Genomic DNA, 21,882 nt, shown 5'->3' with positions numbered 1-21,882 from the left:
AAATTGTAAAAAGCCTCCAGGAAGGCAACTAGGCAATGGGCTTAGAATGCCACCAGTCCTTGATAAAGTCATTCAATTCAAGAAATTTAAACTAAGAAAATAATCTTCAAAGCTATAGGTATGAGAATATTAACGGAGCAAAGAAGTGGAAAAAATATAACAAACAACAGGCATTAAATAAGCATAATTTAGTTAAATATATTTAACCAAAAAATTTAATAAGCCATAATGGGATGCACTGAAGCCATTCAAAATATTACTGAGGGAGAGTATCTATTGGCAAATTCAAATGTTCAAGGTACATTTTTTTTTTTTGAGAGTGAGAGAGAGCCCAGCAGGGGGAGCAGCAGGCAGAGAGAGAGGGGGAGGCGTAGGGAGCCCCAGGCCGGACTCTATCCCAGGACCCTGGGATCATGACCTGAGCCAAGGCAGACGCTTAACCAACTGAGCCACCCAGTCGCCCCAAGTTCAAGGTACATTCTTAAGTGGGGGAAAAGACCAAACTAGGTTACAAGTGCTATCTGCAAGATTCCATTTTCTTAAAAGGAGGTCGGCAGCAAAGGAGGATGGAGTTCAAAGGGCTCTTAAGAGATGTTCACCAAAACGTTAACAACTTTTGTGCCGTGGCATCAGGTGCATTTTTCTTTTCCTTTTTTTTTCTATTATAAAACCTTTCTCAATGGGACATGTTCCCCCCTGGTAAGAAGAGAAGGTAACCACTGGCTTCTCTGACCAGAAATGCCCCTTCCCTCCGCCCGCCGCTCAGGGAGGGCTGCCTGGGAGGCCCCACTCACTCTTCCCAACGCGCCCAGATGCCACCACCCTGGTTTCCTTCCGTTTTTCCCCATAACGCTTACCTTCTAAAATGTTATATAATTATGTTCATGGTTACTGTCTGCTCCCTACCAATAACCCAAAAAAGTTCGCGAAAGCAATGATCTTTGTTTTGTTCACTGACTGATTTCCAACCACTTATGGCAGCGCTTGCCACAAAAATGTGCTCAAAACACTCTGGCTGAATGACCGACGGGGAAATAGGTTTGTTCTCGGAGGTTGTCTACTTGCCTTACAATCAGCGGACCTCCTTTTCCTTCACGGGGAGCATGGAGCCATAGCCCTCGCAGCCAAAGGGGAGTGACCACGAGCCCGGAAGCGGGAACTGGGCACGTGACAGGCTCGACCGGCCCCGCCTTGCAGAGAAGCGCAGAGAACTACACTTCCCAGAATGCATAGGTACTCGCGTGGACTACATTCCCCAGGGGCATTAGCGGCCGTCCCTAACTCGCCCCCTGCCCCGCCTCTCTGTACAGCCGGCTTTAGCACCAGCGGCTCGGGGCCGGAGTTCAGCCCAGGCATACCCCGGGGAGGGTTCCCCACCCGGGGCTGCTGTTTGCCAGGACAGTGCCGGAGCCTCCGCCTGTGGAGCACGGCCGGGAGGCACAGCCCCCGGAACCCCGAGGCCTGGGCTAGGTGAGCGGCGGAGCGGCGGCGGAATGCGGGACGGAGGGAGGACCGGGGCCTCGGGAGGATGCGGCGCCGGGGCACGGGGCACAGGCCCGAGAGGCGCGAGCGGGGCCTTTGTGGGCGCGGGCTGGGGGCCGAGGGCCGGCAACCCAGATGTGCCCGCCTGCCCCGCGCCGGCCGTCCCGCGGACGTGCGCATGACCGCGGCTGGTCGGGCACTTGTCCCCACTGGCCCGGGCCCCGGTCACCCTCCTGCTCCCTCCGGACCCGTGCCCAGCGCGCTACCTGCCGGGCCCTGCCGGCGGTTGGATTTGCTACCGGCTGTCAGTGAACGTGAGGAACTGTGTTTCCGCCCCTCCCCGGCGCCGCTCCCCTCCCGGGCTGCAGGCGCAGAGATGTGTTTTCAGATAGAAGTGAGTTGCCAGCTTCCCTCCAGGGCAGAACCTGGACTGGAACCCAGGTTTTCGGCTTCTGTGCCTGCTCCTCCAGACGGCAGCCCTCTGGCCGCCGTGGGAAAACTGCTGTCATCCCTTTCCGAAGCACTTTTCGCTAAAAACCTGGAACAAGATTCGTTGACGGAAGAGGGAGGAGTCGGGCGGGGGGCAGCTTGACGTGGAGAAAAGTTGTCCTCTGCGGGCAGTGAGGTTAGAGCAGGTGCTCTGGAGCGCGCGGTATGGATCCCGGTGCGCCCTCGCTGGCTGTGTGCACTGGGGCAGGTGGCTCCCGCTCTGCCCTCAGTTTCCTGATCTGTAAAACAGGCGTGGACAATGCCAGCTGTGCTGCGGGACTGAGCCATGTGGGCGGTGCCTGGCCCGCGGGGAGGTTCAGTGATTGATTGCTGCTGCTACTGCAGCTGGAGTCCTAGGGCCTTTTTCTCTGAGCCACACGGGTAAGAGTTGGGGCCCGGACCCCTGTGGGCTGGCCCTTGTCTCTGGGGCTGTCTACCCCCAGCTCCTTCTGACTTCCCTCTCCCAGGGCACGTGGTACCATTCTCAGGTGGTGTAAGGATTTCAGAGCTGGTGATTCTCAGGGCTGGAAAGCAGAAGGGGCTTCTCCCTCCTGGCTCCCTTTTCCGTCTTTCAGATCTGCCTTCTGGAGACTGCATCCATCCTCGGGGAGGAGCCCAGAAAGAAGATATGGCTATGGGACCGAGGGAAGCAAGGTCACGAGTGAGTTCATTGCCATCTCAGGTCTGATAGATAGATAGATAGATAGATAGATAGATAGATAGATAGATTTACTTACTCACTTACCCACCGTTGAACTGAAGTTCTCTACTCAGTACAACTTTCCTCCAGCATTTGGAGCCCAAGCCCTTTTCTCCTTGAGGAGTTGATCCACGCAGGTGGAGGGTGAATTCTGTAGGGAATTTTTGCCTCCTCCCTGCCAATCCATGTCTAGTACTTCTCTTTTCTTTTCCTAATGGACACTTCTTTTTATTCATTGATCTCAATTCAGTGTATGATTACTAACTTGACAGGTCAGATGCCCCGTGGGGACAGAACAAACACACACACACACACACACACACACACACACACCTGGCAGTTCCTTCTGGCCCCGCTTCCTTGGCTCACCCTGGTCTCCTGCCCTACCCTTGGCTTTTCCTTTTTTGTCTTTTTGTATTTATTGGACAGAGACACAGCGCGAGAGAGGGAACACCAGTAGGGGGAGTGGGAGAGGGAGAAGCAGGCTTCCTGCTGAGCGGGGAGCCCGATGTGGGGCTCGATCCCAGGACCCTGGAATCATGCCTAAGCCGAAGGCAGACGCTTAACGACTGAGCCACCCAGGAGCCCCTACCCTTGGCTTTTCTTTAGGATACCTTCCCTAGGCTTCTCCAACCCACCATTGTTAGTTTTTTCTCCCTCTTTACTTTGTGGATCAGGTGCCTTGCTTCTACACTCTCTTGAAAACGGTTCTAGACCTGCCATTTTCATCTTTCTGTTGTTGGAAATGGGGGAGGGACCCGGTGCGGGTGAGCCAGTGCATGAACAAGGAATAAGCGTGTTGGAGGCAACACGGTTGGAGAGATCTCTGGACTGCAAGGGGCAGAAAAGACTCCCCAGGGGAGGGTTTTGTGGGATATCAGGAGTGGAGAGCAGGGTCTCCAGTGGGTAAGAAGCGGGGCTTGAAGCCAGACTGCCGGGCTTGAACCCATCTCCTTGGCTGTTTGTGGGCCTTGGACAAATAGCTCCATCTCTCCATGCGTTTCCTCACCTGGACAACGGGAATAGCAAGCAGGGGCCGACCTCACGGGGTAGGTGGGCGGATCACGGGTTAGTGCATGGAAAGTGTTTAGATCGGGGCTGGGCACTAGCAGATGCCCAACATGGGGTGGTCGTGGGAGCCGGATGATGCTACTGTGGTGATAATACCGCTCATGCCGACAGGTGGGAACTGCTGTACCGTGTCGCTAGGACTTGTCCTTTCATTGCTAGTCTTCATCTAACAGCAACAGTTAATGTTGCTGGGGGTCGGCCTGAGGGCTTTGCCTTTGTTCTCACTCTCAGACCGGCGCAGCAGTGATCATCCCCATTTTACACATGAGCAAACTGAGGCTCAGAGACGTCCAATAACCTGAATTCGCACCCCAGTGTGTCTGGCCTTTGGGTCGAGGTTCGTCACTGCGCAGCCATTCCCCTGGTGTCTCTTGCAGAACCCGGGGTGGACCCAGCCCCCGTGTTCCCAGAGCTCTTCTCCGCTGTCCTGTTGTATTTGGGCCCATGAAACGCAGTGGTGGTTGATCTTCAGGCTGGGGCTGGCCAGCGCACATCTGGGCTGCTTTTTTCTAAAGCTTTCCTCTCCCGTTCCCACAGAGCCATGTTGCTCTCTTGCCCAGAATCTTCTCCATCCCTGCAGGGGAGTGAATGCATGTGGCATTCTCCCTAACCTCACCTGCTCCCATATGTCCATACTGCACGGGCTTGTGTGTAAAACTCCGTGACAGGAGTTTAAGACCAGAGAGAGAATATACTGAGTGGATTAACTGAAAACTTTAATTATTGTCCTGCCTCTGCCACTGATAAAGTATGTGGCCCAGGATCCTGACTGCCTGGGGACCTTCTGGTCCCCATCACTGAAATGAGGATTGAACTGGGAGATGGTGTATGGTCCTGTCCAGCCACACATTTTTCTTTCATTGATCAGATTATTTCATGTGTTTATCTTGTCCAGTTGGATGGTAAATTCTTTGAGAACAAAAATTATTTCTTATATTCCTCCCCAATATATATATAATTTAATGCTTTTTCTTACGATAAAAATATTGTATCATCATGGTAAACTTTAAGAGAATAAAATATGCACACACACACACACACACACACACACATACATATGTGTGTGTGTGTGTGTGTAGAGTTGACCCTTGAACAACATGGGTTTGAACTGGGCAGATCAACTTAAACGTGGATTTTTGAAATTACTACAGTACTATAAATGTATTTCTCTTATGATTATTATTATTTTTTGGTTTATTTTTTGAGAGAGAGGGCACAAGTAGACAAGGGGAGAGAGAGAGAGAGAGAGAAAGAAAATCTCAGGGAGACTCCATGCTGAGCACAGAGGATGACGCAGGGCTCAATCCCACAACCCTGAGATCATGACCTGAGTGGAAATCAAGAGTTGGACGCTAAACCAACCGAACCACTGAGGCGTCCCCTTATGATTTTCTTAATAACATTTTCTTTTCTCTAGCTTACTTTAGGATAAGAATACCATATGTAATACATATAACATGCAAAATATGTGTTAACTGTTTATGTTATCGGGAAGGCTTCCAGTCAACAGTAGGCTATTAGTAGTTATGTTTTGGGGGAGTCAAAAGTTATATGTGGATTTTTGACTGCATGCGAGGTCAGTGCCTCTAACCCCCTCCTTGTGCAAGGGTCAACTGTATATTTTTTTTCATATATTCAAAGAAAAGTAGAATCACCCTTAACCCCACCATCTGGAGAGAATCACTGTCAATCATTTGTTGTGTATCTCTCAGCATCATGTGTGTATATATGTGTATATATATATAATTTTTTTATTAGAAGTCATTACAAAGTACACACTGATATATAACCTGTTTTTTGTATTTAACATTAACATGGATGTCTTTTGAACAAATATTGACCTAACAATCAGTTATATTGGTTGCATAGTATTTTATATTGATGTGATAATAGCTAATATCTAAAGCTTTGATATGACCCAGATACAGTATTAATTACATTGTATGGATTATCTCACTTATTTAATAGCCCTCTGTGGTAGGTTCTGAGAGGCATTTTTGCAGAACGGTTAAGAATGGAACCTTGGCCATGTACCTGGACATCTCTCCAACTGTGTTGCCTCCAACACGCTTATTCCTTGTTCATGCACTGGCTCACCCGGACCGGGTCCCTCCCCCATTTCCTTTTTTTTTTTTTTTTCAAGAGGTAAATTTCTGTGTATTCACGCCTAATCTTCAGAAGTTGTGTAAACAATTTTTTTTTACCTTCCCGCATCATTTGCACAATTTTTGTCTAGTCCAAACGTAATTTAAAATGAGGTAGGTAGTTTCTCTCTCCTCTGCCTTTGTCTTTGTGGTGACTGTCAAGGCCTGTGCTGTGGAAGCACTGGTCTCCTGTGCAGGTGGAGTGCCAGGGGTGGGCACTGGTGACTGGTGGAGTGTCTCAGTTGGCTATTTTCTCAGTCTCGTCCAAATCATCCGTGTCCAGTCTATTTTCTTATTAAAATGCTCCTGGATTCTGTTGAGGATGTTCATGCTGTGCTTGCTGTCAACCATGTTCACTGCCAGGCCCCTCTTGCCAAAGCGGCCCGTGCGCCTGATCCGGTGCAGGTAGGTCTCATTGTCTGGGTTCCCGTCCTTGTCCACGGGAAGGTCAAAGTTGATGACGACAGAAACCTGTTCGACATCAATACCGCGGGCACACACTTTGGTGGTCACCAGCACCTTCTCTTTGCCCTCTCGGAAGCGCTCGATGACCACAGCCCTCTGCTCCACCATCATTTCTCCACTCAGCAGGGCCACCTGGTGGCCTTCTTTCGAGAGCTCTGCTGCCAGCCAGCTAGCTGTTTTGTGGGTCTGGCAGAAGATCATGGCCTGAGCAATGGTGATGGCACTGTAGAGGTTACACAAGGCCTGGAACATGTCCAGCTCTACCACTGACTACCTATGGGACTTTAGGCAAATTTATCTTCTCCATGGCTGTTTTCTCTCATGTAAATGGGGACAGTGTTAATAGCTTCTCTTAGGGTTGTTGTGATTTTTAAATAAAGCTTATATTAAAGATTAATAGCTAACTGAATTAAAAAAAAAAGATTAATAGAATGCTCTAAGGATTGTATCTGGCCCGTGTAAAGCATTCAAGAGAAGAGAGAGATTTCAGTTTCCGTGATTTCCGTCCTCCAGCTTCAGTGAGCACTCAGACAGTGCCTTCCGTTAGTGACCCTACCCTTCATCATCTGTGATGACTTAGCTGGCTTCTACTTTTTTGCTATTACTGAAACCATGATCAATGCGCTGTGTGCATTTTTGTGTACTGTTCATTATAATACAAATACAATAATTGGTGAGTTAAAGAATAAACACATTTTAAAGCTTTTAATATGTATTATCAAATCGCCATCAATGAGATTATTCTAATTCACACTCCAGTGGTCTTAATTCCTCCCCACATCTCCTTATAGTGGCTAACACAGGCCTGGTTAATACTTCACGCTGCTCATTATGTGTCACTGGCCGACGGTTCATTAAAGAAATGACCTGAAGCCTTCAGAAACCGGAATAACATCAGAAGGCTTTCATGGTAGTCCATCTACCCCGCACTGCTGCCTTCTTCACTCTGTGTGATGGGAGGTCCTGGGTGAGCTGGGATGGCTTGTCATTACAAGGTGTCGGTGACCTTCGAGGATGTGGCTGTGCTCTTTACGCGGGATGAGTGGAGGAAGCTGGGTCCTTCTCAGAGAAATGTGTACCAGGAAGTGATGCTGGAGAACTACACTAACCTGGTCTCACTGGGTAAGGGAATTTTCCCTGTAGATGAGAAAGTCAGACATTAGCATAAGTCAGCAGCTGCTTCCCTGCATAAAAGGCATGGGTCAACAGGAACTTTTAGCTGAATTTTGCCTTAGGATTGTACACATTGTGAATAAATAAATATTTAAAACTTCTTTCCCCTTATAGGCATGGATTTGTCCCACACGTGGGATGGTTAACATACTTGCATGTTAGAAATTCCCTCATAGTTCAGGCAACATTCTCCTGCTATGATTTTCTGTGATTTGTTTGCTCAGCTCACAGCAGAGAGCATCCCTCAACCGTCTTCATTAACCTGTCTCCAGCCTTTCCCGATTCTCCCTTCCAGACAGACGATCGATATACGATCCCTCTTTGAAAGGGAGTCAGATAGTGCGTTCTCATTGTAAACAGGGCGCTTGGTGCACAGTGTCTTGCTGTGGGTACCTGTTTACAAATATTTTGTCTGTACATCTAACGTATTCCCTCTTCTGTAGAAAGCCATCCATACTCTAGTCATCAAAGCGGCACGTGTACCCTATTTCCTAACCTACAACTACTTACTACGTAGCCACGCCCTACACATCCCTTGCCTTTCCCCCCACACATGCCCTCAGGTCACAGGGGCACGGCTCGAGCACCCCACCGAAGCTCTTTGTGCCATCCCCTGAGTTTTCCACTCAGATCCGTGATGCCTCTTTGAGTCAAAACAAAACCAAGTCTTTTCTCTCTCTCTTTTTTTTTTTTTTTTGTTTACGACAGGACTCCTGTTTTCCAAACCAAAAGTGATCTCCCTGTTGCAGCAAGGAGAAGATCCCTGGAAGGTAGAGAAAGAAAGTCCTGGAGGCCCCTCTCTAGGTGAGTGGGTGGGACTGAGGGGCCGGGGCCGGGCACGGGCAGCAGTCTGGGTGGTAAGTGGATGGTGCAGCTTGGCGATGTCGGTCGGGAAAGTTTCTCCTGGGCCTCTGTCCTTGAGAGGTGGCAGAGAGGTGACGCTCAGGCTCCAGACACGAGCTTCCTCTTATTCTCTGGTAATCACTTCCCAAGTGAATCTCTCAGGATCTCTTCTTATTCCTTCCTGTTCTCAGAGGACGGCTGCACATCAGGTATTCAGTCAGCAAACAGTGTATTTAAGGAATGGCAGAGAATCATTCTGACTGAGGCTCAGGGTCTGTGAGAGAAAGAGCCGAGGAAGGAAAGGGTGTCAGAAAGCTAGCAGGGCTGCGTCACAACAGGCTTTGACAAGACTCGGAGATGAGACCATCCCATGGAAATGAGGGATTTTAAGTGGAAGACTGAAGTTCTTGGTATTTTAGAAAAATTGCCTGAAATCTGAAACAATATAAATGTCCTCCGGTAAGGATGTGGCTGGAGAAGCTGGCGCGGGTCCCCACTCTGGCATTGAGTGCCACTGTCAGAAACAAGAGCAGCTGGTGTGGACAGAGCTGGGGGCAGGCAGGGGAGCGCCGTGCTGATGTGTCCCCGCTGATGCTGAAGGGAGATGACATGGCTGTGTGTGTATAATGTGTGTGGAAGTGCAGACACAAAGGCGAGGGGACACACCTGAGCTGTGCCAGGAGCTCCACTGGGAATGGGACCGAGAAGGGGCGGGATGAAAGGGCTTCAGTTATATGTAATCTGAACATTTCATAGAGAATAGAGTCATGAAGTCCTTGTATAATTTGAGTTTAATAAGCATGGTCACATTGGAGCATTGTGGGGGATAGATTTAAAGTGAGGGGAAAACCGACGTGGAACCTTCCCGGAGACACTTGCAATAAGGTAGGTGAAATGTTTCTAGGGTCTGGACAAAGGCACGGGCACTGGGGTCCAGGGGGAAAGAAGAGGGGCCCCATTGTTAAGGCTGTAGGCTGACTTCACTGTGGGATGGGTCTCCCTGGAGATGCGAGTGGAATGTTCAGGGAGAGATGCTGGTGGACAGTCCTATGAGGTCTGTGGGAACTCAGAAGGGAGGGAGGTCAGGTAGCAGTCAGTACAGAGGTGGCATGTGACGCCTTGAGCTGACCAGGTGAGGACGCAGAGCAGAGGACAGAATCCCAGGAAACCTCGCCATTTACGAGGTGGCTTAGGCAAGAAGACAGGCTGAGCCTGAGAAGAAGCCATCAGAGGAGAGGAACCGGAGAGTCGGCCAACAGGGAAGTTGGGGTCGAGAGCTGAAGAATGGGGGAGGGACCAGGTTCAAACCCCCAGCCACTGTTTTTTTGTCCAGTAATGAATGGTGCGTGAGCTCCGCGCTGGGCACTGGCGATGCAACATGGGGCAGAAAGACGCAGGTCCTGCCGGCTGGAGGTCACAGTCAAGAGGGGAGAGAAGTGATCGTGCACTGAGCGCACACGGTGTGGAATGACGCCGCAGGAAAGATGCAGGGTTCTGTGAGAGCGTGCAGCGGGAGGGGCGGTGCAGGCAGAGGCTTCCGGGAGGAGCTGGGATCCGAGGATGTGGAGCCCTAGTCCAGCCACAGGAAAGGGCTGTGTGAGTCCAGAGACAGGAAGCCAGCGTGTGCTGCCTGGAGCCAGGAGACAGCAGCAGGGACTTGATCCCACTGAGCCAGGAGCCGGACACAGGATTTGGTCAGCATCTGAGAGCAAGGGAGGGAGCCTGGGAGGCTGGAAGTAGCCTGACCACGGCCCGGTGTGGACTCTGCTGACAGCAGCCTGCAGACCACGGGGGGCCTGTTGGCGTGGAAGTGGGGGCTCGTCCTGGCTGTTGTCGGTCCAGACATGTCCCTGAGGGCCCCTCATGCTGTGGGCGCCGCAGAGGAGCTGCCGGCCGGGCTGTCCCCCTCCTCAAGCCCCCGGGCCCGGGGAGCTTTCTTCCCACCGTGCGCTGAGGTTTCTGCTGCGGGAACCACCCTTGTCTGGATGTCTGTCTTTGTAACTCTGGTTTGGGAGAAAGACAGGAAGGCTGGGAAGCTGGCAGAGGCCGCCCACAAGTGCACGCAGCTGGCAGGCATCCTGCACCTGCCAAGGGTCCGCAGGGCCTTCTGTCCCGCCAGAGGGTGGGGGCCGAGCCTGGCACGAAGGATCCAAGGAGAGAAGGATCTTTCCCTTTCCCCTCGCCTCGGGAGCCTCGTATCCATGAGTGACTCTGAGTGAAGCGAGTATTTGGGGGTTACGGGGAGTAGGATGTGTGGCTGGAGTCCCGAGCTGTGCAGAGAGGCGCCGGGGCCACCGGGGGACGGGGCTGGAGTCCTCAGCCAGCCTCCTCCTCGGGTTCCGGGAGACGTCCCTGAGGGCGACAGCGCGGCTGAGCGGTACGCGCGTGTCTCCGGACGGGACGGACCGTCCTCCCCTCCTTCCTCAGAGCTGCGGGTCACCGGGGCCGGCAGTGCTGGCGCGTGGTCGTCTGTCCCGCAGCCCTGGCGCGTCTCCGTCTGCCAGGACCAACGTGGCCCCAGAAGAGCTTCCGCCCCAGGGGCAGCTCTCTTCCCTGTGAGCAGGGGTGCAGGACCGCGGGTTCTGGAAGGATCTCAGGCGGTTAACCCTAGACCAGAACCGAAACCTGCCCCTGCACAGCCAGTGACGGAGAAGCCCGTGCTCCCAGGGTAGGACTCCTGCAACCCCTAGTGGCCTCCACATGTCCTTTTCTAAGAGAGAATTAATTTGTATTTCAAAACTATTCACAAATAGGAAAAACAAAGCAGAGAAAAACAAAGGGTCACCCCCGGGTGCGTATGTTTAAATTGAGAGATGGAAGGAGATGGCAGGAAGGGTGTGCGTCTCCCCTGAGTCTCTGGCTTAAGAAATGAGCACAGCTGAGGTGGGGCTTTTCCAGAAGAGCCGTCATGAGGTGATTAAACCAGCCTGTGCAGCATGAGTTAGCTTTACATGGAATGTGGAAATAGTCCTGAAATCGAAAATTTAAAAATGCAGGGATGATCTGGGTAAACAGTTTCCAATGAAGATGTGTCCCCCCCCACCCCCCGTCATTTTCTCTTCCTTTGTCATCTCAGTGTAAGAAGCCTGGTGGGGGGACTGAAGCCATGCCACTGCGTGGTCAGCTGAGGGGTCGCCTGGGCACTGCCCCCCCGCACAGAGCAAGGGGCGTCTTTTTCTAACCGGCACAAAGGTGCTGCCCTTAGCAGCCCAGGGACCCAGCAGATGGTGGATTTAAAGAGTGACTCTCTTAGGAGGCAAAAACTGAGCCCACGTGCCCTGTAGGCATCTCCAGTATGTCTGGTCAGTCTTGTCCTTGTCCCCTGTCCACCCCCCTCCCCAGGAAGACTCCTGCTGGCCCTGTGCCTCCCTCCTGCCACCAGCCTCTGTTCCCATAGCTGCCAGAATACTCTATTAAAAGGTAAATCAGGTCATTTCACTCCCCTTCACAAAACCTCTCCTGGCTTCCTTCTTGACGTTTACATTTCAAAGAGATGGTTCCCAGGATCTTAATTCATTGGTGGGGGCCGGGTGGCTTAGTTGGTTAAGCAGTTAAGCATCTGACTCTTGATCTCAGCCCAGTTCTGGACCTCAGAGTTGTGAGTTCGAGCCCCACACTGGGCTCCACGCTGGGTGGAGCCTACTTAACAAACAAAAACATCCTTGGCTTATAATGTTCACAGAGGCTTTACAAGGTTTATACACATTTCATATCAAAAACACAGAGGAAGGATTTAGAAATACAAATTTTCTCAAAGAAATGCTTTGATAAAAAGGTATGGAGACCTCTTTCCCTTTTGAGGTAGCACCGCACTATTTTCCAGAGCAACTGTACTTTTACCTTCCCGCCAGCTAGGTTTGTATGGAGTTTCCAGTTTATCCACAGTGCTGACAAAACTTTGTATTGTCCCCTAATAATTTTTTATTATGCTAAAGTACAAATAATGTAAAATTTACCATGTTAATCATTTTTAAGTGTACAGTTTGGTGGCGTTAAGTTCATTCCCAGTGCTGTGCAACCGTCCCCACCATCCGGGTACAGAAGTTCTTCAAAATCCCTTCCTGAAACTCTGTCCCCACTAAACACCAGTTCCCTATCCACCTCTCTCCCTGGCCGCTGGTAATCACTGTTCTGTTCTCTGTCTCTATGCGTTTGACTCTTCCAGGAACCTCACAGAATTGGTATCTTATAACACTTGTCATTTTGTGTCTGGCTTACTTCATTCCGCATAATAGCTTCAAGGTTCATCCATGTTGTAGATCTGTCAGAATCCCATTGTCTTAAGGCTGAATAATATTCCATTATATGTATGCACTGCATTTTGTTTATCCTTCCACCACTGGAAATTTGGATGATTTTCATCTTTTGGCTATTGTGAATAATGCTACTCTGAAAATGGGTGTACAAATATCTCTTTGAGTCCTTGCTTTCAGTTCTTTTGGGTACTTTGGAGTGGAATTGCTGAAGCACTTGGTAATTCTCTACTTAACTTTTTGAGGAGCTGCTATATTATTTTCTATTGTGGCCACATTGGTTTACACTTTCACCAGCAATGGATAAAGGTTCCAGTGTCCACATTCTTGCCAGTATTGGTTATTTTCTGGTTTCTTTTGTTTTTTCCACAGCTATACTAATGGATTTAAAGTGGTATCTGGTGGTTTTGATTTGTATTTCCTTACTGATTAGTGATGTTGACTGTCTTTTCAGATGCTTATTGGCCACTGGTATATCTCCTATAGGGAAATGTCTATTCAAGTCCTTTGCCCATTTTTATTTATTTTTTTTCTCCCTTTCTTTTAAATTCCAGTATAGTTTGCATAGTGCTATATTAGTTTCAGATGTACAATATGATTCAACACTTCTATGCATTACTCAGTTCTCATCGTGGTCAGTATACTCTTTAATTCCCACCAGCTGTTTCACCGACCTCCCCCCCCAATCTCCCACCTAGTAACCATGAATTTGTTCTCTATAGTTAAGTCTGTTTTGGGGGTTATCTCTGTTTTTGATGGATAGCACATTCTGTATGTATCCGTTAGATTTAGTTGGTTTATTGCGTTGTTCAAGTCCTGTATTTCTTCTTTTCGTCAGGTTGTTCTATCCCTTATTGAACGTAGGGTATTGAAGTCTCCAACTATTATTGTAGAACTACTTCTCCCTTCAGTTTTGTTAATTTTTGCTTCATGTGTTTTCAGGATGTATTATTAGGTATGTAAATATTTATAACGTAATGTCTTCTTGCTGAATTGAACCTTTTATGAATATACATCATCCTTTGTCTCTTATAACTTGTTTTCTAAAGTTTATTTTGTCTGATACTAGTACAGCCACTCCAACTCTTTTGCTACTTCTATTTGCGTGAAGTATCTTTCCATCTTCTCACTTTCAACTATTTGTGTCTTTCGATCTAAAGTGAATCTCTTATTCAAACAAAAAAACAGACTCTGAAATACAGAGAATAAACTAGTAGTTGAGGTGGGTGAGGAGAGGAGTGAAATGAAGATCAAGAATTTACCTATTTTATGAGCACTGAGTAATGTGTAGAATTGTTGACTCTTTTATTGTATACCTGAAACTAATATATACTGAATGTTAATTATACTTCAGTAAAAAGAAAAAAGAAAAGACGTGAGTCTTATATAGGTAGCATATAGTTAGATTATGGGTTTTTCTCCATTCTGCCAATATCTGTATTTTGACTAGAGAATTAAGTTTATGTTTTTATATTTGAGGTAATTACTGATATGAGGGACTTAATCTGCCATTTTGCTATTTGTTTTCTATACGCCTTGTATCTTTTTGTCTCTGATTTCCTGCATTACTGTCTCCTTTTATGTTTAGTTGATTTTTTGGAGTGAAACATTTTAATTCCCCTCCCATTTTCTTTTATATATATGTTGTATAAGTATTTTCTTTTTGGTTACCATTGGGATTATGTTTAACATCCTGAACTTATAACACTCTGATTTGAATTTATATCACCTTAAGTACAGTAATGTACAAAATCTCTCCTGTATACCTCTATCCTCACTGCCTTTCAGTTACTGTTGTCACAAATTGCATCATTATACATTGTGTGCCTTAAAATACAACCTGATGGTTTACCAGATAGAGAATTCTCTTTTTAGAGGTTTTTTTTTCCCCCCTTTTAGCACTTCGACTATATCAACTCAATACTTTCTGGCCTCCAAAGTTCCTGATGAGAAATCTGATAATCTTATTGAAGATCCCTTGTATGTTATAAGTCTTCTTTCTCTCTTGCTGCTTTCAATATTCTCTTTTTGGCTTTGGGTTTTGAAAGTTTGGTGATAACGTGTCTCACTGTTGGTGTCTTTGACTTTATCCTTTTTGTAGTTCATTACGCTTCATGAATTTGTAGATTCATATCTCACATCAAATTTGGGAAGTTTTCAGCCACTGTCTTCAAATGATCTCTCTGTCCCTTTCCCTTTTCCCTTTCAGGATTTCCACAATAATATTTTGGATCACTTGATGGTGTCCCACAGGTCTCTTAGGCTCTGTTTACTTTCTTCAGTATTTTTTCTTGTTGTTCTTCCTTAGACTTAGTAATTTTAATGGCCTATCTTCAAGTTCACTGATTCTTCTGCCTGCTGAAATCTGATTTTTTAATCATCTCTCTAGTGAAATTTTCAGTTATTGCAGTTTTCAACTCCAGAATTTTTTTTTAAGATTATTTATTTATTTATTTGACAGAGAGAGGGAGAGAAAGAGAGAACAAGGAGGGGGAATGGCAAGCAGAGGGAGAGGGAGAAGCAGGCTCCATGCTAAGCAAGGAGCCTGATTCAGGGCTCGATCCCAGGACCCTGGGATCATGACCTGGGCTGAAGGCAGCCGATTAACTGACTGAGCCACCCAGGTGCCCTCAACTCCAAAATTTCATTTTGGTTTTTTCTTTATTGACATTTTCTTTTTTTAAATCATTTTCATGACCTTTACCCATATCTTTCTTTAGCTCTCCTGAGCATCTTGAAAAGTGTTGTTTAAATGTTTTTGTGTGGTATGCCCACAATCATCTCTTCCTCATAGATGTTTTATGTCTATTTATTTTGTTGCTTTGAATGAGTCATCTCTCTTTCTCTCTCTCTCTTTTTTTTAGTGCCTTGTAATTTTTTTGTTGCAAACTAGACATTTGAATTTTATAATGTCATAACTCTGGGAATTAGATTCTCCCCCTTCCCCAGAATGATTTCCTTCTCATATATTTCCTCCTTTTCACAAGGAGAGGGCTAGCTTAGCTATTTGATAAAGCATCTTCCAGGCTTGAATCTCCTGACTATGACTTATTGTAGTGTCTGAACACTTTCATGTCACAGTAGCATGGAGCATTAGAGAACAGCCTGGATTTTTAGATAATAGAGAATCAGTTGAAATATTGATCAGATTCTAGTTTTAGGAAAAATTGGTTTGATTTCCAGCTTTATTACTATTAGGTATTTGAGTTTGGGTAAATCACTTAATCTGAGTCTAGTTTCTCATGAAATGAAAATATTATGCTTAAGTGATTCCCAAGTTTCCAGCTTGTCCTAGAGTTCTGTATTTCTACATAATTGAATTATTTTATCATATTGTTGATGGGGAATATTACTATTGAAGCTACCAATGTTATGTCAAGTTTTAAAGTCCACAATTGGGGGCGCCTGGGTGGCGCAGTCATTAAGCGTCTGCCTTTGGCTCAGGGCATGATCCCAGCGTTCTGGGATCGAGCCCCACATCAGGCTTCTCTGCTAGGAGCCTGCTTCTTCCTCTCCCACTCCCCCTGTTTGTGTTCCCTCTCTCACTGTCTGTCTCTCTCTGTCAAATAAATAAATAAAATCTTTAAAAAAAAATAAAGTCCACAATTTGTATCTTTGGAAACTATTATTTGACCTACAGTATGTCCAAATCAATTCAGTAAAATCACTTTATAACAAGGAAAAATGGTAGTTGTATATATGAATACATATATTTTTCTATATAACTGATTTTTTATTGTTGTCAGGTGTCTTTGTGCTATGAACCAGCCTGAGATATAAACTAAAGGTTTTCTCATGTCTTTTCCAAGCCTTTATCTTTCCCTTGGCATGTATTGTGGCTTTCTAAATTTCCCATATGCAGTTACTTTTGAATGTCCTTATACTTAAATATGTAAGGAAAAGGTAAAATGTGAGTGTGAAGACAGGCTCTGTCCCTTAAATCCCCTGGCAGCTGCTTCAACCAGTGGGGCAACAATGGCAGGTTGCTTTTGTATCTGTACCTCCATGACCCCAAGCAATAATCCTTAGTCAGAACCCAGATCGATAATAATTGAAGAACAAGGCTCTTGTCACCCTAGCTCCTGCAAGGCACCTTGGGAATGTCAGTACAGCTGCCTGCCATGGGGCTGGGGGCTGGGGCATGGGTAGCTGCTAGTGACTGAAATTACCTACAATTTATCAACCAGGCTTTCCGCTAGAAGCTGCCAGCCTTCAATTAGATTCTACAGTTTCAAAATCATTGGAGCAGCCAGATTCTGCCAGTTCAATTGTGGTCTTGGTGGGGAAACAGAATCCTTGAGATTCCTACTCTACCATCTTCCTTGATGTCCACTTTTTCCTCTTTTAACTCACACTTATTTCACAAGTTTTGGCATTTTCTTTCTTCTTTCTCAAGTAATGTTGAAGATGAGGATTTGGATAGAAGTCTCACAGTTAGCTGGGTGGGGAATGGTCTAAGTGGGGGATGGGTAGGCACTTGTTATGATGAGCTCTGGGTGTTGTATGTAAGTGAAGAATCACTAAATTCTATTCCTGAAACCAATATTACACTATATGTTAACTAACTAGAATTTAAATAAAAATTTCAATAAACAATCAAACAAAAAAAGAAATCTCACAGTTATGAAGTTATTTCTTATCATTTGGGGAAGTAATTTTGATAGTTTGCTTACTATCCACCTACCACTGTCTTCAGTTACCCAGAGGCTTTGGTATTTACTATTTAAACATAAGTTTTATCATTCTGTAAATATTCTAATTTTCTACTTAGAAAGTATGTTTTTTTAAGTGAAAGTATTTTTTAAAGATCTTTTCCTGTGTATGTTGACATTTTTTAATTCATGTGCAAAACCTTTTACAATTACAAGTCTCTTATTAGATATGATCTTTAAGAGGAAAAAATTAATCTACTCACTCATTGCATGGAATGACAGAAAGTAGAAAAAGATTTAATTTTTAGTTTTGTTATAAAAAGTTTAAACATATATAAAATACATAAATATATAAAATATATATAAACATATATAAATAAAAATAGAAATATATATAAATATAAAGAATAGTGTAATGAATTCCTGTGTATCCACCACCCAGTTTTGACAGTTAACAACTTACTATCCTTTTTATTTCATTTGTACCAGTGGTTCTCTATGGGGGCTGATTTTGTCATTTGTCAATGTTGTGAAACATTTGGATTGTCACAGCTTGAGGAAGGGTGGGAGTGGTGGAAAGGGTAGGTGCTAATACACAGGGCAGCCCCACAACAAAGAATTACGCATCCTCAAATGTAAGCTGAGGTTGAAAAATCCTGATCTCTATATAGGATTTAAGGTATCTTTAAATATTTTCTTTAAAATATTCTTTATATTTTTATAACATTGAGTTGTTCTATCCAAGAATAGGAGAGGTTGTTCCATTTGTTCACGTGTACTTTAATGTCATTCAAGACTGTTTTAAAATTTTTCTCATTTTTTTAAATATTTTTTGTAAATTCAGTCCTCCAATTCTTTGTTAGACGGTTATTGACTTTAGCATGTTAATTTTATATCCTGCTACATCACTACTGATCAAGTTTTATCACTGATTTTCTGGAGTTATGTAGCTAGGGTATTATAACACCAGCAAATAGAGGTAGTTTTATTTCCTCATTTCCTTTTTACTCATCCTTGTGCATCTAATTGGTTTTTCTTATGTAACTGAATTGAGACATCTAGAATAGAAGTGAAAATAATGGATATCCTTGTCTTGTTCTTTTTTTTTTTTAAGATTTTATTTTTAAGTAATCTCTATACCCAAAATGGGGCTCAAACTCACAGCCCCAAGATCAAGAGTCACATGCTCTACCAACTGAGCCAGTCAAGCACCCCTTGTTCTTGATCATAGTGGAAGTGCCTCTAGTGGTTTATCATTAAATAAGATACTGGTTTTAGGACTACATATATGTATTTTAGCATGTTAAAGAAGTAAGTATCCTTCAATTCCTATTTTCTTGAAATTTTTTACTGTCCATGGTGCTGAATTTTTTTGAAGGCTTTCTCATTGTCTCTAAATACACTCATAATTTTCCCTCTCAGGTACATACATTATAATATACCACAGTAAGTGTTATAATAAGGGAAATGGATTCACGAAAGTGTACACAGAGCAATTAACACTGGAACTGAGTCTGAAGGTTACAGAGAAGTCTGCCATGTAGGAAAATAAGGAATGACATTCAACATTAGAAATAATTGCATAAATGAGAACAATGTCATATAAATAATGTATAAGTCTGTCATAGGCTTTGGATACCAGACTGCACTTAATTCATACTCTTCTAAACCTGTCTCCCCATTCATTCTCCTGGTTACATATACACTTTCACCTTCCTTAACTGAGCTTCCTTTATTCTTTTAGTCATCCTAGTACTTCTGCCCTCATCCATTATTGTTTTATATGTGTTACTTTCCTAATTTTTCCTCTTGCTAGTATTTTTTAGCCAGAAAGCAAGCCCTTATTTAAATATCATTAATAGGGGCGCTTGGGTGGCTCATTCGTTAAGCGTCCGCCTTCGCCTCTGGTCATGATCCCAGGGTCCTGGGATTGAGCCCTGCATTGGGCTCCCTGCTTGGGGGGAGGCCTGCTTCTCCCTCTCCAACTCCCCCTGCTTGTGTTCCCTCTCTCACTGTATCTCTCTCTATTAAATAAATAAAATCTTTAAAAAAATAAAAATAAATATCATAAATATTTATTCTTTCTACACATTAAGTCTCAGCCAATCATGTGAATCATTAGCAATTTTTTTTTCCAGGATATAAGAGCACTCCTAAAACTACAAAGTCAACTCAAACCCAAGATTCATCATTTCAGGGTCTAAGAAGGAAAAGACTCAAAAGGGATGAACCCTGGAATTTCATATCAGAAAAACCCTGCATATATGAAGACAGATTAAAGAGACAAAAGGACAAAAATGAAAGTTTACAAATAATTTCAATCACCCATACAAAAATCCTCACTGTAGAAAGAAGCCATAAAAATATCGACTTTGGCCAGAATTTCAGCCTAAAATCAGTCTTTGTTAAGCAACAGAGGGTTGCTAGAGAAAAAACACCCTCAAAATATGAAATACAAAGAAATAGTTTCAAGCAGAATTCAAACTTACTTAACCAACCAAAAATCAAAACAGCAGAGAAGCGGTATAAATGTAATATATGTGAAAAAGCCTTCATTCACAATTCTTCCCTTCGTAAACATCAGAAAAACCACACTGGAGAGAAATTATTTAAATGTAAAGAATGTTTGAAAGCTTTCAGCCAAAGTTCAGCTCTTATTCAGCATCAAAGAACTCATACTGGAGAGAAACCCTACATCTGTAAAGAATGTGGGAAAGCTTTCAGCCACAGTGCATCCCTTTGTAAACACCTAAGAATCCACACTGTGGAGAAATCCTATAGATGTAAAGAATGTGGTAAATCCTTCAGCAAAAGGTCTGGCCTTTTTATACATCAAAAAATCCACACTCGAGAAAATCCCCATAGATATAATCCAGGCAGGAAAGCGTCCAGCACATCCCTTCCTGGATGTCAGAGAATTCATCTCAGAAAGAAGTCTTATTTATGTAATGAATGTGGCAATACCTTTAAGTCTAGCTCATCCCTTCGTTATCATCAGAGGATTCACACAGGAGAGAAACCTTTTAAGTGCAGCGAATGTGGGAGAGCCTTCAGTCAGAGCGCGTCTCTTATCCAGCACGAACGGATTCACACTGGAGAAAAGCCCTATCGATGTAATGAATGTGGTAAAGGCTTTACTTCTATTTCACGACTTAACAGACACCGGATAATTCATACTGGTGAGAAACTATATAATTGTAATGAATGTGGTAAAGCTTTAAGTTCCCACTCAACACTTATCATTCATGAAAGAATTCACACTGGAGAGAAACCGTGTAAGTGTAAAGTGTGTGGGAAAGCCTTCCGACAGAGTTCAGCTCTCATTCAACATCAGAGGATGCATACCGGAGAAAGACCCTACAAATGCAACGAGTGTGGGAAAACATTCAGGTGCAACTCATCCCTTAGTAATCATCAGAGAATTCACACAGGAGAGAAACCATATCGATGTCTGGAATGTGGGATATCTTTTGGCCAAAGTGCAGCTCTTATTCAACATCAAAGGATTCATACAGGAGAAAAACCCTTTGAATGTAACACATGTGGGAAAACTTTTAGACAAAGCTCATCGCTCATTGCACATCAAAGAATTCATACCGGAGAGAAACCATATGAATGTAATGCATGTGGGAAACTATTCAGCCAGAGGTCATCCCTTACTAATCATTACAAAATCCACATCGAAGAGGACTCCTTGAAAGTAGATTTGCATGTGTGAAAGCCTTAAACCAAAGCTCAGCAGAGTATACATACTTGAGATTGATTTAATAAATGTCATGAACATGAGAAAACTTTTCTATTTTAATTTTGTCTTGTCAGATATTAAATTTTAAGGATAAAAAGCTCTGACTATGTAATAAATATGTGGAAAACTTTCATACCTGTCAGTCACTTTTTGAAATATCCCTAGACAAGGAAATCACAATTGTAATTTGATTGCAAAATCACAATTTTGACCATTTGTAAGGTAAAAGGTGGGGTTTTTCTATGTCTTTATACAGCATTATACACTATATGTGATATATAAACATGAGAAAAGTCTTGGTGTAGGAGTGCTGGATTTCTCATTAGAAAGACACCAACTGTATAAACCAGTAGCATATTTATTAGAACTCACATTTTAATAGCAAACAGAATTGATCTTAAAATATATGCATACATAGACCAAATAATAGATATTAAAAAAAAGCAACTGCAAACTACCTCAGTCTCTGGAATTTGCCTTTTCTTAAATTGTTGTCAAACTTTGTTCATGGTTTTCATTACAAAAGAGAAAGAAAAAAGTGTGTTCTCTTACTCCTTTATCCTTTTAGTTATTTACAAACTACATCTAACAGTCTCCCAAAGTTTTTTTTAACACAATTTCTAATTTTGTTCCCAGAATTACTTTTCTTTGTTGTCCTTGAAGTCATTTATTATTGAACTGTACTTGCTGTGTTCTGAACAGCATGTTAATTTAAGTAGAAAAAATACAGTTTGTTGGCAGTCACCTCAAGGTTAAAGCTATTAATATTTTTCTAGTTGGCTGCAAAAGAAATCCTAAGAACTAATTTAAAGAACATGTCACTGTGGCAAAGTCTTGAAAAGGAATCCATTTCATGAAATAAAAG

The 21,882-nt window shown here is 44.3% G+C and overlaps 1 protein-coding gene and 1 pseudogene across 3 annotated transcripts; one reads left to right on the top strand and one right to left on the bottom strand.

The window, feature by feature from the left end:
• The first annotated feature begins 1,293 nt into the window (after positions 1 to 1,293).
• On the top strand, positions 1,294 to 21,063 carry ZNF354B (zinc finger protein 354B). 3 transcript variants are annotated; one of them, XM_034655859.1, is made up of 5 exons: positions 1,294 to 1,470; positions 2,547 to 2,632; positions 7,347 to 7,473; positions 8,233 to 8,328; positions 19,411 to 21,063. In XM_034655859.1, exons 2-5 carry the CDS (start codon positions 2,600 to 2,602, stop codon positions 20,988 to 20,990), a joined length of 1,836 nt encoding a protein of 611 aa, XP_034511750.1. In that variant the 5' UTR covers positions 1,294 to 1,470; positions 2,547 to 2,599; the 3' UTR covers positions 20,991 to 21,063. The 3 variants fall into 3 exon arrangements, with proteins under 3 accessions (XP_034511750.1, XP_034511752.1, XP_034511751.1); XM_034655860.1 differs by lacking the exon at positions 1,294 to 1,470 and adding an exon at positions 1,742 to 1,876; XM_034655861.1 differs by lacking the exon at positions 2,547 to 2,632.
• LOC109489925 lies at positions 5,877 to 6,618 on the bottom strand (annotated as a pseudogene).
• Positions 21,064 to 21,882: the final 819 nt, after the last annotated feature.

Source organism: Ailuropoda melanoleuca, chromosome 3, assembly GCF_002007445.2.
Source record: "Ailuropoda melanoleuca isolate Jingjing chromosome 3, ASM200744v2, whole genome shotgun sequence".
NCBI lineage: Eukaryota > Metazoa > Chordata > Mammalia > Carnivora > Ursidae > Ailuropoda > Ailuropoda melanoleuca.
This window is presented reverse-complemented; position numbering and strand designations above follow the sequence as displayed.